The sequence below is a fragment of the Thamnophis elegans genome, chromosome 2 (genome assembly GCF_009769535.1).
Source record: "Thamnophis elegans isolate rThaEle1 chromosome 2, rThaEle1.pri, whole genome shotgun sequence".
In the NCBI taxonomy this organism is placed as follows: Eukaryota; Metazoa; Chordata; class Lepidosauria; order Squamata; family Colubridae; genus Thamnophis; species Thamnophis elegans.
In genome coordinates, this window is record NC_045542.1 from 155,851,922 (window position 1) to 155,868,917 (window position 16,996).

The 16,996-nt window shown below is 44.5% G+C and overlaps 2 protein-coding genes and 1 long non-coding RNA gene across 3 annotated transcripts; all 3 read left to right on the top strand.

The window, feature by feature from the left end:
* Positions 1-3,316: 3,316 nt before the first annotated feature.
* Positions 3,317-6,099, top strand: LOC116504783 (zinc finger protein 544-like). The gene is made up of 2 exons (XM_032212014.1): positions 3,317-3,418; positions 4,103-6,099. Exon 2 carries the CDS (start codon positions 4,833-4,835, stop codon positions 5,892-5,894), a length of 1,062 nt encoding a protein of 353 aa, XP_032067905.1. The 5' UTR covers positions 3,317-3,418; positions 4,103-4,832; the 3' UTR covers positions 5,895-6,099.
* A 2,402-nt stretch (positions 6,100-8,501) lies between these two features.
* Positions 8,502-11,690, top strand: LOC116504808. The gene is made up of 2 exons (XR_004254850.1): positions 8,502-10,298; positions 11,630-11,690. It is a non-coding gene; the product is annotated as an uncharacterized LOC116504808 (long non-coding RNA).
* A 537-nt stretch (positions 11,691-12,227) lies between these two features.
* Positions 12,228-13,390, top strand: LOC116502426 (zinc finger protein 572-like). The gene is made up of 2 exons (XM_032208321.1): positions 12,228-12,300; positions 12,430-13,390. The coding sequence occupies exons 1-2, from the start codon at positions 12,228-12,230 to the stop codon at positions 13,017-13,019; spliced, it is 663 nt and encodes a 220-aa protein (XP_032064212.1). The 3' UTR covers positions 13,020-13,390.
* Positions 13,391-16,996: the final 3,606 nt, after the last annotated feature.

Genomic DNA, 16,996 nt, shown 5'->3' on the forward strand with positions numbered 1-16,996 from the left:
TTTCTCTTATCTCTTTCTTGCCCACGCACAAGCGGGATACCTTCCTGGGTCAGATCACTGTCCAGTGAGGTGAGTAGCCGCCTGCGTTGTGCATCGCAGGAGAGCCACACTGCGCAGGAGAGCTGGAGTTCTTCCCTCCCTGCATTCAGCGATGGCGACTGCTGCTCCTCCACATTTCCCTTCTTCCTGAGCTGACACAAAGGGAACCGCGGCTGGTGCTGAGCTGCCCACAAAGGATGCAAAAAGCAAATAACATGCATTTGTCCTGCAAGTACAGGGCACTTCTAGCAAGGTTGATGGCAATTTGATGGTCTGGGAATCCCAAAAAGGTGATTCTTGCTTTTGTTCAATTTAGACGTTAACCTGGCTTTACTAATTATGTTACTGCCTGTTCTCATTTTTGCTTAAAACTGGTTACCTTTCTCTTCGCAAGGAGTTAAACTGGAGAGGTTCACTGCAGGATTAGCAACATCAAACACCTGGTTTCAAATCAAGCTTCTGAAGTGCGGGCATCTTTTCTTATCTCAGTGCTTAAGGGGAAGAGGTAGATCTTTGTTTTATGGAAGAATTTGGTCTGCCAAAGTTCAGGGGGAAGAGTGTTTCATAAGGCCAGGTCTGCAGCAGAAAAGACTCATTTAGCAGCTCCTATCCAATAGCAATATTTAAGGGAAGGGGCTAGGAGCCTCGCCACCCTATCTGATCTGATAGAACAGATAGATGCAAATATAATGAAGGTGGGACAATAATGACAGGTGCTGGTTGGCTCAGTTGTTAGAATGCAGTATTGCTGGCTGACTCTTTCTTTCCACAGGCTTGAAGACCTCCAAGGTCCCTTCCAACTCTGCTATTGTATTGTATTATTGTAAGTCCATGACCGGCCTCTTCAGTTGCATTTGTAGAGAAATGAATCCAAGCCAGCTTGCACAACAAAGGTGTTACATGGGCAATCTAGGGACTCCCCATTACTGTGTGTGCAGCTGCATTCTGGAGCAGTTGAAATTTCTGAGTGGTCCAGTGCAGTGATCCAAAAAAGGCATGAGTGACCACTGTGCCAGGCCTCCCTGGTCCAGGAAAGGGCACAATGGGTGCAATAGATAAATCTGTGCAAAGCCCAGGCCCCAGCCGTGATCTTCTCAAGCAGGAGCTATGAGTCAAGGAGGACTCAAAAGATTGTGCACCAGGTCAGTCACCAAAGGGGATAATTTGTCCTCAGAACACTGCATCTGTCACAAATATGAGTCAATTGCCAAGTGTATGAATTTTGATCACGTGACAATGGCAATGCTGTAATGGTTTGGGGGAAATGGTCATAAGTAACTTTTTCAAGTGCTATTGTAACTTCAAATGATTGCTACATTAAATTTTATGGTTCACCGACAAAAGGGCGAAGGACAAAACCGCGCCCGACTAAACCGCGTCGCTGACGTCATCAACAGGGCGACAACAGCACGGAGACAGAAGCACGCTGTAAACCCTAAACCTAAACTTAACCCCTAAACCTAATCCTAAACCTAACCCTAAACCTAAACCTAATCCTTAACCTAACCCTTAACCTAACCCTTAACCCTAATCCTAACCCTTAACCTAAACCTAACCCTTAAGCTAACCCTAACCCTTAACCGTAAACCTAACCCTTACCTTAAGTTGAATTGGCTTTCTTTCAACGCGCTATTTAAAGCGCCCTTCTTTCTCCGTGCTGGCTGTTGTCGCCGCGTTGATGACGTCAGTGATGCGGTTTAGTCGGACGCGGTTTTGTCATTCGCCCTTTTGACGAGTCACGAAATTTCATATCTCCCGGACCACCCCTACATAACTGGGTATCATTGGATGGATAGCTGCCTCTAGCTATTTCATGTAGATGTTAAAAGGTAGCAGGGAAAGGCTTGAGCCCCCAGGCACCCCAAATTTCAGAGGCCAAGACTAGCCCCTCTTCTACCCACATTGATTGAAAGTAGAAATAGAACCACTGTAATAAAGTGTCTTCTATTTCCAGTCCTCGTAGCCGATTCCAAAGGATATCTTGATTGATGTTGAAATCTGATCAGAGATATAAGAAGGACATAATGATTGTACCTGTCTATCTCAAACCCTCCAAAAGTCCATGAGAATTGCAACCAATGCCGTTTTGGTGATGTACCCCGCCTGAACCCAGATGGAGGTGTCTTTCTCCTGCACAGCCTTTTCTCTGGGTGGCAAAGTCAGAGCTGCAAGCAGATGGTGAGTTCAACTCCCAGGCTGCCAACCTTTCATTGCCCACTTCAATTGAACTTATAAGTGATCTTAATCTGCAGCAATGCCTTGAACTGCTCTGCCAGGAAAACCTCTCATGGTTTTCTTATCCATTAAAAACTGCTGTTATAAAGTTATAAAGCCAGTCAGGATGCCAACTGTCCAGAAGAGGGGAAATTACTCTTCCAGCCCTCTCTTGAGCTTGGAAAAGAAATATGGCTATTTTTTGGTTTTGACACTAATTAGTGCCAGAATTGCTTGGTGAGGGAAATCTTGGCAGCTCCAGTGGCCATTGCAATTCTAGGAACCTGGGGATCATTAAGTGAGGACCTAATGTGATTTTGATGTGGGAAGAGATAGGAGTCCCAGACCAGCAGGTGAGAGTTATGGGCAAGTGGGTGGTCTCCAGGCCTGCTCCTTTCTGGGTCTGGGAGAGAAATTGAGCGCCAACGCCTAAAGGGCAGGACTCTAGATCAGCTTTCAAAAAACTAGCACCCTCCTAATGTTTTTCACGTTGCCTGCGAAACCACTTCATGGTTTGTCCCATATATCATTCTTTTATAAATGGGATGAAGCTGGCAATCGTTTAAAGCTGCACATACAAACAAGACCATTATCTTTTATGATACAGAACCTGGCTAATCTTGTGAAACTAAGTATGGTGAAGCATCACTCTTCAAGCTTCCCTAAGTTGCAAAGGTAGTTTTGGGGAGTTAGCATCAGATGGGTGGTACGTTTAGGGCAGAAGATAAGCTGGGAGCAAGGAGGGCTGTTTTGTTCGCCCCACACACTGTAAAAATTATTCCCGTGCTCTGTGGGAGTCGAATACAACTTGATGATGGCACAGAAGGGAGCACTGAATCCATGAAAACATCTTGCAAAGGCCTTAGGGTAGAGATAGGACGAGCGTGTTTTTCAGCCTTATGTCACTAGATGGCGCTCTAGAAAGAAGAAACACTCGAGACTAGAAAGTAGTGAATAGAGTACAGTGGTGGCTTGGCTAGTCTACTGGGGAAGTAGAGACGGAGATGGAACGAGTTGAACCGATAGAAAATTGGGTTGCTAGAGGGGATGTGGAGGAGAGGAGGCGAAGGACAGAGGGACTTCCTTTTCCGGCTCAGCCACGGGAAGGTGATGGCGTCGGCGGAGCCTCTTGTGCTCCTTGGAGGGTCGAAGCGACTCCTGGGAGGTGAGTGGAGGGAAGGTCGGAGGAGAAGCCGGGAGGAGGGAAGGTCGGAGGAGAAGCCGGGAGCAAGTCGGGCCTTTTGGGCTCGTTCATGTTGTAGATAGAAGCAGAGAAGGGACAAGAAGAAAACATGCTCCCTGCTGCTGTATATTCTTTCTCTCCCCAAATTTTTGTTATCCTTTTACTGCATGATTTAATATTGCTGCTTGTGGTTTTCTGCTGGGAGATTTAAAAACCCTTTATTTCATATTTCTATCGCCCTCAGTCTCTGCGTAATACTTCATTCCCTGTGGTGTTATTGACATGCTGCTTTCCTAACAAGCGAGGAGTTTTATGGCAAAACGGATGCTTTAAATCTTGCATAGGAGTTGGGCACCATTTCGTCCACTAATGTTGCTAGGTTTCTAAAACTGGATTAAAAAAAATGAGTGAATGCACTTCTGAAACATTTTAAAGAGTGAAGTGCAAAAAAGGTTCTACATTAATACATTTATAGGTTTATATGTGTTCATACATGTGTATCTGAATAAAACTTTTTATTTGAAATAGGAGTGGATATTTGAACTTGGATTTTTCTAGTCTTCTATTTACCTAATGAATCAAAATGAATGTTAGATGTTAAACTAGCATTTTGATATTTTTGCTTTTTCATAGTAACATGTGGAATTTTTTTTGCTGTTCTTGCAGGTTATGCAGCCATTTTATAAACAATAATGAAACGAATCCATTAATAGGAATCTTATAGACAAGGAGGATGCCAAGAAGAGTCGCCTGGACAACCGAGAATGAGAAGCAGCATTAAAATGCAAACCAAACCATCAATCAAAATCTTTTCCACTTTTTCCAGAAAGTTTTAAAACTCTTCTCTTTCCTCAGCAGATGGAAAGAGACAAAGGAGAGAATAACAGAACCAGCGTTTTCATGTGGAAGAAATAGATTATGTGGAACTCAAGAAAATATTGCATGGAAAAGTAAAAAGTTTTAATTTCCAAATTCAGAAAATGTGTGAAATAGCTGGACATCACTGGGAAAGAAATGGTCACTTGGAAAGCCAAAGGCATTAATGAAAGACACTGAGGAAGGAAAGAGTGTCTTAAATCAAATAATCCATCAGATAAGGGATCAGAAATATTTTTGACCCCCTCATGAATCTAAGAATATCAGTGTTGGAAAAACCTCAGCGACCGCCTTTTTTGGGAAAAACAGATTACAGATCACAGCTGATTATGGACAAGAGGATCCACTCCTCAAAAAACCATACAAATGCTTGAATTTTGGCAAAAGAACAAGATTCCTATGATTTATGGAGCAGTCGATGCAGGAGCAGCAGCTCTGATGTGTGAAAAGTTTCACTTGGAATTCTGACCTGGTTATACACCAGACAGAGAAACCATATGAGTGTCCGGATTGTGACAGAATGTTTAGTAAGAATTCTACAGTGGGGATACAGAAGAGGACTCAGACAGGAGAGAAATCATATGAGTGTCTGGATTGTGGGAAAAAATTTAATCAGAATTCGAAGCTGGTGAAACACCAGAGGACTCACACAGGAGAGAAACCATATGAATGTCTGTATTGTGGGAAAAGTTTCAGTCTGAATTGGAACCTGTTGGTACACCAGAGGATTCACACAGGAGAAAAACCATATGAGTGTCTGGATTGTGGGAAGAGTTTCAATCACAAATCCCACCTGGTGAAACACCAGACAACACACACAGGAGAGAAACACTATTGTTTGGATTGTGGGAAAGGTTTTAGTTGCAATTCCGACCTAGTAGTGCACCAGAGGATTCACACAGGAGAAAAACCATATGAGTGCCCAGATTGTGGGAAAAGTTTCAGTCGGAATTCCCACCTTGTGGAACACCAGAGGGCTCACACAGGAGAGAGACCATATCAGTGCCCAGATTGTGGGAAAAGTTTCAAACGTAATTCCAAGCTGGTAATACACCAGAGAATTCACACAGGAGAAAAACCATATAAGTGTCAGGATTGTGGGAAGAGTTTCAACCAAAATTCCAAGCTGGTGATACACCAGAGGACTCACACTGGAGAAAAACCATATGAGTGTCTGGATTGTGGGAAAAGGTTCAGTGAAAATTATTACCTGGTAATACACCAACGGAATCACACAGGAGAGAAACCACACAAGTGTCCAGATTGTGGAAAAAGTTTCAACTGGAATTGCGAACTTTTGGTGCACCAGAGGATTCACACAGGAGAGAAACCATATAAATGTCCTGATTGCGGGAAAGATTTCCCTCGAAATTCTGACTTGGTGCAACACGAGAGGACACATACAGGAGAAAAACCATTTGAGTGTCTGGATTGCAGGAAAAAGTTCAGTCACAGTTCCAGCCTGGCAGTACACAAGAGGACTCACACAGGAGAAAAACCGTATGAGTGTCCAGATTGTGGGAAAGATTTCAGTTGTAAGTCTAGTCTTATAAATCATGTAAGGTTACATATAGGGGAATAACTATTCAAATGTCCAGATTGGAGACAGCACAAAACTCCTTGCTTATCACAGATGAAAAAATTCCACATGAGGATAAATTTGATCTGTCTACAGGAATCTTGAATCTTGTCCCTTAGTGAAAGCCCCACTGAGAATTTAATAGTGTAATTTCTTGCATAATTCTTTTTAATGAAGCATATCTTATTATTAAACATGAAGAAGGAGATCTGAGCTTCATTGGTTAACCCAGTGCTGTCGTTCCCTTTCACAGAGTTTAGGGGAATTGCCATTGTGGGCCACAAAAAGCGAGCGTAGATCTCTTATTAGGCATGTTTTACCTAAGAGGTATATTAGGTATATTAGGTAATGAGTTGTTTCTACATATAACACAGGGGGATATAAATACCATGTTTCCTTGAAAATAAGACAGGGTCTTATTTTCTTTTTACCCACAAAATATGGCTTATTATCAGGGGAGGGTTTATTGTTTTGGGGTTGCCGGGTGGCTGCTCTCTTGCGAGCGGGCTCCCAAAGAGCTGGACACAGCCTCATGGGCGAATGGCTGTGTTGCGCTGTCACAGTAGCACAACACAGCAGCCATGAAGCGACCACACTCACAAGCAGCCACCCAGCAAAGCCTCTTTCCAGCTGGGCACAGCGCCATTCACTGACCTAGGGATATCACCAAGCCGCGTGAGCGCCTGTTTGCCGCCGCCCGGCTCCTGCAGCTTGCCGCCTTCGAAATGCCAGTGAATGCCGCTCTACATGGCTGGAGCTTATGTGAGCGGCTGTTCCACTCTCCCTCACACGCCTCCCAGCCTCACGATGCCCTGGCCCAGCTCTCCCTGCAGAGCCAGGGCACTTGGCATGGTTTTTTCTGCAGCTTCCAAACCGAGTCTTCCGGCAGTAGCCGCTCTGGGCATACTCTCTGTGGTTGTATGCTCTGCCGGCAGCTGGCTCACAACCATAGAGCGTACGCCCAGAGCGGATACAAGGCTGTGCCCGGCTCTTTGGGAGCCCGCTTGCAAGAGAGCAGCTGCCTGGCAACTCCCCTCTTCAGCTGGGCACAGAGCCGCTCACCAACCTAGCGGTATCCCGAAGGCACCAGGCAACGCAATCACCTTTGCCTTGCCCCAGTTCCCGTGGCTTGGCACCTTTGGGATACCGCTAGGTTGGTGATCGGCGCTCTGCCTAGTCGGAGGTGTGGGGGGGTTGTCCAGGGGGCTTACTTACGGGGGAGGGCTTATACTTTTGCCCACCAGAAAAATGTGACATGGCCTTATTATCAGGACATGTCGTAATTTCGGGGAAACACGATATGTCTGTATATATTTTTACTTAGCATGTATATGGCAGCCCAACTCATTGTGACTCCACACAGTTTAAGTAATAAAACCTTAATACAGAAACTAATCAACACCATATATATAGCAAATGACAAAATTCAAAGCCTCCACCTTTAACGTGTTCTTGCCCTCCAAGTACAGGGCACGGTGCCCCTAGGAAAGTTGATGACATTTGGATGGGCGAGGAATCCCAAAAAACCATGATTCTTGCTTTCGTTCAATTTAGAGCAGTGTTTCTCAACCTTGGCAACTTTTAAGTCCTGTGGACTTCAACTCCTAGAATCCCCCAGCCAGCACAGCTGGCTGGGGAATTCTGGGAGTTGAAGTCCACAGGACTTAAAGTCGCCAAGATTGAGAAACACTGATTTAGAAGTTAAGTAGGCCTCCAGGCCTTAATAATTATGGTCATTTCTTGTGCTGTCTTTTGCTAACAAGCTCCCAATCAATAATTAACTTTAAAACTGTATTAAAACCAAATGCTTAAAAACAAAAACCTGGTTTCAATTCACCTTCTAATGTGCAGTTCTCTCTGTTCTTATCCCAGTTAGTTCTTTGTTTATGGGAGACCAGGAGGATAAAGACCTGCCAAACTTCAGGGTGAAGAGTATCTCATATGGCAGGAACTGACAAGGCTCTCTTCCTAGCTTCTATGAGATGGCAGTATTTGAGGCAAGGGGCCAGGAGCGTGGCCCTCCTATCTGACCTGGAAGATGTAAAAATAGGTTCCACCACAAAACCGCGGATGACAAAATCGCGCTCGACAAAAGCGCGTACGTGACATCATCACAGTGCGACGAAAACATCGCGCTGTGATCGAAAAATGTAAAAATAAAGGGAAAACCTTACCCTAACCCCCCCAAACCTAACCCTAAACCTAACCCTTAACCTAACCCTAAATCTAACCTAAACCTAACCCTTAACCTAACGCTAAACCTAACGCTAACCCTTAACCTAACGCTAAACGTAACCCTAACGCTCTACACCTAACCCTTACCCTTAACCTAACCCTAACCCTAACTCTAAACCTAACGCTTACCTTTCTGTGAATCAACTTGCTTTAATTTTATTTTTATTTCAATTTTTAATTTTTTTCGTCGCGCTGTGATGACGTCAAATGCGCGCTTTCGTCGATCGTGCTTTTGTGGTCCGCGGTTTTGACGGGTCACGGCAAAAATAAAGGTGGGAAAATAATGACAGGTGTCCTGTTGGCTCAGTGGTTAGAATGCAGTATTGCCAGCTGATTCTGCCCACAGCCTGGAATTTGGTCCTGACATGCCTGGAGGTTGACTCAGCCTTCTGTCATTCTGACACATAAAATGAGGACCCAGTTTGTTGGGGACAATATGCTGACACTGTCAATCAAGTGGCATAAAGCACTTTGGGGTCTTATATACATAGTATATATGTCTGATTGCTATTGCTGTAATAAATAGCTTTAAAGATAATGAGCTTGAATTGCACCTTAAACGGATGCTGTATAGCTTGCACCACAAAGATGTTACATGGGTAACCTAGGAGCCTCCCTTACTATGTGCGCTGTTGTGTTCTGGACCAGTTGAAGTGCAGGAATTCAAACAGGAGGTGACCAAGGCAAGAGTGACCCCTTGTGCAATGCGTCGCGGTCCAGAAAAGGCCACAATTGGCACCCAAGATGAATCTGTTGAAAGCCCCTCCCCCAGCCATGCCCACCTCAAGCAGGAGTTGTGAGTCCAGGAGGGCCTCCAGTTTGTGCAACCAACTCAGTCACCACAGGGGATCATATGACCCCAGAACACTACAACTGTCGCAAAGAGAAGTACATTGCCCAGTCTGAATTATTGATCATGTGACAATGCTGCTGTGGCCTTTAAGTGTGAAAAATGGTCATGTCTTTCTTTTCAATGACTTTGTAACTTCAAATGATCACTAAATGAAGCAAATTGAGGACAGCCTGTACATAATTGGATATCATAATTGGATGGACGGTCTCACCTAACAGTTCAATTGTAGGTGTTAAACCTCGTTGCTTGCTCAGGGTAATCATGGCAGTTCCAGCTTCAAGAATGCAGAGTGGAAAATAATATTTCCTATCTAGATGGGTTTGGAAGCAATGTGGGTGGCCACTTCAAGGTTTCATATTTCATTTTTCTGTTAAAGGGAGATTAAGCTGGCAATCATTTAAGGCTGCAGATACAAACAAGACCTTTATCAACTTTTATAATGCAGCACCTGGTAGTCTTGTGAAGCTAAGTAGCGTTAAGCATCACTCTTCAAGCTTCCCTCAGTGGCAAATATCGTCTTGGGGAGTTTCCTGCACCCCCAAGAGAAAACTGGCTGGAAGGGCTTTCACTGATTCATAAGGGAGGAGCCCTTTCTCCTTGCATGGTGGCACTCCCCCCCCCCCCAGATGCTTTCCCTTGGTTTAGTTCCTGCAAAAGAAGCTCCTGGCTCAGTTGCCGGGACAATGAGGGCAACCCTACCAGACCCCAAAGGACAGACTAGGGCTATAGCCGCCTCTTCAACACCTTAACTATTACAGCTTCAACCATTTGCCAAGGTAGGTTTGGGGGAGTTCTGCACCTCCATCACCACCCAAACTGCAAGGGAGGTGCATATTCAGGTTGGCTATTGGACGCTTTCCTTTGGTTTAGTTGGAGCAAGAGGGACAGTGAGTGAACTCTTGGGAGACCTGAAAGAAAAGGTATTAGATTGTCATGGACGAAAGCTGTTCCTGTGCTAGGTGGGGGATCGAATGCATCACACCGAAGGAATGCACGAAAGCCTCTTGCAAAAGCTTCAGGATAGATAGAACGAGGGTGATTTTCAACCCTATGTCGCTAGATGGCGCTCTACAAAGAAGCAACACTCACGCCTTAGGAAGCAGTAAACAGTACAGCAGCGGCACCGCTGGTTTTAACATTATACCGGAAGGAGAGAGGCCGAGCTGGAACGAATTGAAACGAGAGAGTATTAGATTGCTAGAGAGGACGTGAAGGAAAGGAGAGCAGAGGAACTTTCCCTTCCGGGTCACATAGGGGGAGTATTTTGGTGTTGACGGACCCTCTTGTGTTGTTTCAAGGGTGGAAGCGGCTCCTGGGAGGTGAGTAGAGGGCAGGTCAGAGGAAAATCCGGGAGCAAGTCGGGCCCTTTGGCTTCCTCCACTGTGTATGAAGCAGAGGAAGCAGCAAGGCTGAAACATGGTGGCTTTGGCTGCATGGTCTTTCTCTCCCCAAATGTTTTTACCTTTTTGCTGCATGGCTTGAAATTGATGCTTGTCATTTCCTGCTGGGAGATTTGGGGGATTTAAAGAAATCTTGATAGGTATTTTTCATATTTCTGAGCCACCTGCCTCCCTCACCCTGCACGAATCACTTAGATCCTTGTAAGTTTATTGACCTGTTGCTTTCCTGGCAAGGGAGGAGTTTCATGGGCAAAAGGGATGCTTTAAATCTTGGGTGGCGCTAACCCCCGGAAGGATCCCTGGAGTCCTGGTTTTTCCTGGCCCTCTTGGTATGACTGCCAGGTCACATGATGGGGTGGCGGTCAGCCTCCTCTCAGCTGGCTAGTATCCCTGGGCACCTTCATTGGGCCCTCGACTGGGCTGAAAGTCTGTGCTTTCTGTGGCTTAGTAGAAGTGCTCCTGCAATGCCCTGCAGCCCCACAGTTATAACAGATCACTGGCTTTGCCAAGTTCTCAGCTGAAGTGGAAGGTCCTACTCACCCATTGACCGCTCCAGCCAGACCTCCATTCAAGGACGAACCACCTGTTGCTGGCCACCAGGCCATCACCTTGCTTAAATTGGATATTTGAGCTTGCCTGGTATTGAGCCAGGCATCATCACCTCCTGTTTTCCCCACTCCTGCATCTGGGGACACTTTTGATGGAGAATCGGCTGAGGCCTCTTTGGCTTCCTCCATCAGTTCTGTTGTCCTAGCTTCCTTTCACAAGTCATTACTCACTATCAAACTAAGTTGTACAACCCCTCTGGCTCTGATGCAGGCTCACACTGGGTTTCTCTTTTCTCTGGTCTCCCTAGTCACTCTGGCCTTCTCTCTGGATTGGGCCCATAACCTGTCAGAATGCGCACCGCGTGACTACTATTTTGAAACAACCCAGGAGCAAAATACAGTATACAGAGGTTTTGTCTTTCAAACAATGACTTATCTGCAAAATTTATATACATACACGTGTTCAGCAAACACCAGGCAAGCTATCAATCTTCAATTCTACACAGGGAACCACAATGGAAATAGAACATGAGGAGAGAGATACACGAGGAGAGAGAGAGAGAGAGAGAGAGAGAGGAAGAAAACTAGGATTGGGATGTCTGTTTTTTCATGGTATTTAGTGGGGTATTTCTACTGCTTTCGCATCTCATGTAGTCATTTTTAAGCAATATTGAAACTAACCCATTAATATGAATCTTTCAGACAAAGAGGATGCCAAGAAGAGCACTCTGGACAACAGATCATTAAAAACAGATATAAAATGTAAAACGGATAATCAATCAGCATTTATTTCCACTTCGTCCTCAAAGTGTAAACTCTTCTCCTTCCTCAGCTGATGAGAGACAATAGAGAGAAATATGAGAACAAAGCTTTCAGCTGGGGAAAAAAAAAGCGTGTTTGGAACTCAAGGAAACATTACATGAGAACTCAAGGAGGATAATTTATCAGTAAAGAACACCTGGAAGTCAGTGGGAAGAAAAAGGTTTTTTAGATAGCCAAAACTGGCAGGAACTAATGAAAGCCTTTGTGGAAGGAAAGGGTAGCTAGAATCAAAGAATCATCAGGTAAGAGACCAGAAATATTGTTGGCCTCCTCAAGAATCAAAGAATATCAGTATTGGAAAATCCCCACTGACTGCTTATTGTGGGAAACACAGAGATTGGGGATCACATCTGAGAAGCCATAGAAAAATTTGGGGTGCGTCAGAAGCTTTACTCACAACAGGTCTCTCGTCATTCGTGGAATATCCATACCAAAAAGAAACTCTTACCAGTACTCCCATTGTGACAAAATATTTAGCATGTACACCAATCTGGTGATACACAAGAGGACTCTCAATGGGGAGAAACCATATGAGTGTGGGGAAAGCTTCAGTCAGAATTCCAAACTGGTGACACACAAGAGGATTCACACAGGAGAGAAACCTTATGAGTGTCTGTATTGTGGGAAAAGTTTCAGTCGGAATTCGTACCTGGTGATACACCAGAGGACTCACACTGGAGAAAAACCATATGAATGTCTTGATTGTGGGAAAAGTTTCAATCGCAAATCCTACCTGGTGAAACACCAGACAACGCACACGGGACAGAAACTGTATTGTTCAGATTGTGGGAAAGGCTTTAGTTGCAATTCTGACCTGGTGGTGCACCAGAGGACTCACACTGGAGAGAAACCATATGAGTGCCCAGATTGTGGGAAAAGTTTCAGTCGGAATTCTTCCCTTATGGAACACCAGAGGACTCACACTGGAGAGAAACCATATGAGTGCCCAGATTGTGGGAAACATTTCACGCGAAATTCCCTTCTGGGGAGACACAGAAGGACTCACACGGGTGAGAAACCATATGAGTGTCTAGATTGTGGGAAAAGTTTCCAGTGTAATTTCCATCTGGAGAGACACAAGAGGACTCACACGGGCGAGAAACCATATGAGTGTCCTGATTGCGGGAAAACGTTCAGTCAAAGTTCCCATCTGGTGATACACAAGAGGAGTCACACAGGAGAAAAACCGTATGAGTGTCCGGATTGTGGGAAAGATTTCAGTAGTAGGTCTAACCTTATAAATCATGTAAGGTTACACATAGGAGAGTAACCATTAAATGCCCAGATTGGGGAACATGTTTCACACATAATTACTCCTTTATCAGAGAAGAAATTACACATGAGGAAAAATTTGATGTTTGGCGGATTCTTGAATTTCGTTTCTTGTCTCCTTAGCCCAGCTGTGAAATTGATAATTTAATTTCTTGCATGATTCTTTTTAGAGAAGCATGTCTTATTATTAAACATGAGGGAGGTGTTCTGAGCTTCCTTAGTTTAACCCAGTGCTGTCATTCCCCTTCCACATTTTTTGCCTCCTGAAACCCCGCCTCTTCACCAAAACAGCCATGTATAGCTTGTAGGAGGCTTTCAGAGAGCTCCTGGGGGCTGTGGAGGGCAGAAATGAGCAAAAAATGGCCTGTTTCTTGCTGAATTTTGCCCCCAGGAGCACTCTATAAGCTTCCTAATGCCCCCCCCTTTTTTTACAAAAAACAAGCGCTTTTTGCGAAAAACGGGCCCTTTTTGCTCATTTTTGGGGGGCCCATCTCACCCAGGAACACTCTACAACCCTCCTAAAGACTGTTCATTCCCTTTTTCGTGTGTGTGTGTATGTGTGTGTGTGAAAAATGGGCCTTTTTTTGGAGGTTTGCAGAGTACAAAAACTTTTTTTTTTAATTTGCCTCTTCAAAACCTTAGTGCGTCTTATACTCCGAAAAATACAGTAAATTTCAGAAGTTAACCACCTTAGGATTAGCGCAATGTTCCCTCTAAGCTGCACGGGTGCCCGGCCGCACACGTGGAAAGTAAACACCGCGCAGCAACACACGGACTGCAGTCGGCAGAGCAGCCGCACAACCGTGATTGAAACCTCCAGCTAAACAGGAGTCTTGAGGTGCAGCAGGGCAGCAAAGTGACTGGGTTGAGGACTTGAGGTGGCTCGGGATTCCTGGAGCAACTATTTAGAGGGAACATTGCCCACAGCTGCCTTCGCACAAGTTTAAGAGAGCTAAATTTGTCTCGTTGGGTGGTGGTGGTGAGGGAGTGATTGGCCGAAACTCGCTGAAAGAAAGTTCTGTGTCTTTCTGACCCGCGTGATTAATTCAGCCTCTGAGATAAACGTATTGTGTGAAAGCAGCTGGCTTCCCTTCCTCTCCAGCATCCGTGCCTCAACACATAAAAGCCCACAAGGGGTGGGGGTGGGGGCTGGTCACGAACCAAGAACGAGCCAACTAAGCCGAGTGTGGGTTGCTCCGCAGAGAGCAACCCACGCTCGAGAGAAACAGCGGCAGTGAGCCTCCTGCCTTCGTTTTCTACATCTCCGCAACAAGGCTACCCACTTGAGGCTCGCGGCAGCGATCCTAAGCTCCCACCTAGAGTGCGCGCCCCACAGAATCCAAATGCAAGAAGCAGGATCTGCTTCCTCGTGCATCTCTCTCTTTCAAAGAAAACCTTCCTTGTTCTACCTCTCCTGGCTGCAATCTCAGCTATCTTTGAGTCTCCAGATGGTCAAGTGACATCACGTGATATTTGATAACTCATTGGGATTTTCAAAATCATTGAGAATATTTTTGCTTTTAAGCTAATTAAACTTCCTATCTGTCAGTTTATCTGTGCAATTTTGTTGGATATTTTGGGTCACTAGTTACTATCACTAGTTATATGCAGAATTGTCTCCCCGAGTTCAGTAGTAGTAGGTTACTGAAACCACCTGTATAGAGAGGAACAAATTGCCACAATTTTTTAAACAATCAGCAAGCATTGTTGAACAGACAGGCAATAAATCCTTGAGTTTACAAATTAATGATGGAAGAAAACTGTTACATGTGAATGAGACTTTTTTATGCATGGGGATTTTAATCATTTTACTTATTTAAAATAGCAAATTGCATGTAATACATTAAAATGAAGTATATCAAGTGAAATTCATTAAAATGAAGTATATCAAACATTTACTATTTTAATATTACCAGTGTTAAGTGCCATTTATATATTCATTTCAAAGCTCTTTTTTTATTTAATCCAAAATGAATTTGAAAAGATAATTGTAGTGAGTTTGCTTTTCAACAAATTTCTAAATTTATTCATTTACAATTTTATTCGTTTTAAAATTTTATTAGTTTGATTTGATATAACACTGATTTCGTTGTTGTCTTGGGTGACATCTGTGAAAAAAATTCAGGTGCTCAGGCATGAAAATGTGCCACTCAAAACACTATACTTTTCCGCCCACACTGAAAAAAAATTAGAGGGAACATTGATTAGCAGCCTATAAATTTGATAAACAAATGTATAGACCTTCATTTTCCCCAAGCAACTTGCCTCAGCGGATTCATTCATTCTTTTTTCTTCCTATGATTTATTTAAAATATTCATGTAGCTACCCATCTGGCCGGCTCTCAATCAATAATTAACTGTAAGACTGTATTAAAACCAAATGCGTAAAAGCAAAAACATGGTTTCAATTCACCTGATGTGCAATCCTCTATTCTTATCCCAGTGCTTGGGGGGGGGGGGGAGCTAGTTCTTCTTTGCTTTATGGAAGACCAGGAGGATAAAGACCTGCCAAACTGAATGGGTAAGAGTGTCTCATAGGGCAGGAACGGCAACAGACAAGACTCACTTCCTAGCTCCTATCAGATGGCAAAATTTGAGGAAAGTTACCAGGAGCGTGCTCATCCTATCTGACCTGGAAGAACAGATAGATGCAAATGTAAAGGTGGGGAAATAATGACATGTGCCCTGTTGGCTCAATGGTTAGAATGCGGTATTGCCAGGTGAACCTGCCCACCGCCTGGTATCCAATCCTGACAAGCCTCGAGGTTGACTTAGCCTTCTGTCATTCAGAGAATGTTAAAATGAAGGCCCAAATTGTTGGGGGCAATATGCTGACACTGTAAACCGAGAGTGATACAAAGCATTGCGGGGTGGTATATTGGTGGCATATATGCCCGATTGCTATTGCTGTAATAAATAGCTTTAAAGACGATGAGCTTGAATTCCACCATAAAGGAATCCTGTGTAGCTCACACCACAAAGATGTTACATGGGAAACCTAGAGGCCTCCATTACTGTGTGTGCTTCTCCATTCTGGGCCAGTTGGAAGTTTCACATGGTCCAGTGCAGGGATTCAACCAGGAGGGGACCAAGCCAAAAGTAACCGCCTGTACAATGCATCTCGGTCCAGAAAAGGCCACAATTGGCAGACAAGATGAATCTGTTGAAAGCCCCTCCCCCAGCCATGCCCACCTCAAGCAGGAGTTGTGAGTCCAGGAGGGCCTCCAGTTTGTGCAACCAGCTCAGTCACCACAGGGGATCCTATGACCCCAGAACACTACAACTGTTGCAAAGAGAAGTACATTGCCCAATCTGAATTATTGATCATGTGACAATGCTGCTGTGGCCTTTAAGTGTGAAAAATGGTCATGTCTGTCTTTTCAATGACTTTGTAACTTCAAATGATCACTAAATGAAGCAAATTGAGGACAGCCTGTACATAATTGTATATCATAATTGGATGGACGGTCTCACCTAACAGTTCAATTGTAGGTGTTAAACCTCGTTGCTTGCTCAGGGTAATCATGGCAGTTCCAGCTTCAAGAATGCAGAGTGGAAAATAATATTTCCTATCTAGATGGGTTTGGAAGCAATGTGGGTGGCCACTTCAAGGTTTCATATTTCATTTTTCTGTTAAAGGGAGATTAAGCTGGCAATCATTTAAGGCTGCAGATACAAACAAGACCTTTATCAACTTTTATAATGCAGCACCTGGTAGTCTTGTGAAGCTAAGTAGCGTTAAGCATCACTCTTCAAGCTTCCCTCAGTGGCAAATATAGTCTTGGGGAGTTTCCTGCACCCCCAAGAGAAAACTGGCTGGAAGAGTTTTCACTGATTCATAAGGGAGAAGCCCTTTCTCCTTGCATGGTGGCACTCCCCCCCCCCCCCCCCCCCATGCTTTCCCTTGGTTTAGTTCCTGCAAACGAAGTTCCTGGCTCAGTTGCCGGGACAATGAGGGCAACCCTACCAGACCCC

What these genes read in the sequence shown, in the direction of transcription:
- LOC116504783 (XM_032212014.1), top strand. Translation starts at nt 4,833, where the DNA reads ATGTTTAGTAAGAATTCTACAGTGGGGATACAGAAGAGGACTCAGACA.
- LOC116502426 (XM_032208321.1), top strand. Translation starts at nt 12,228, where the DNA reads ATGTACACCAATCTGGTGATACACAAGAGGACTCTCAATGGGGAGAAA. An exon ending in TGAGTGTGGGGAAAGCTTCA is followed by an intron (nt 12,301 to 12,429) that starts GTCAGAATTCCA and finishes CTCACACTGGAG; the next exon opens with AAAAACCATATGAATGTCTT.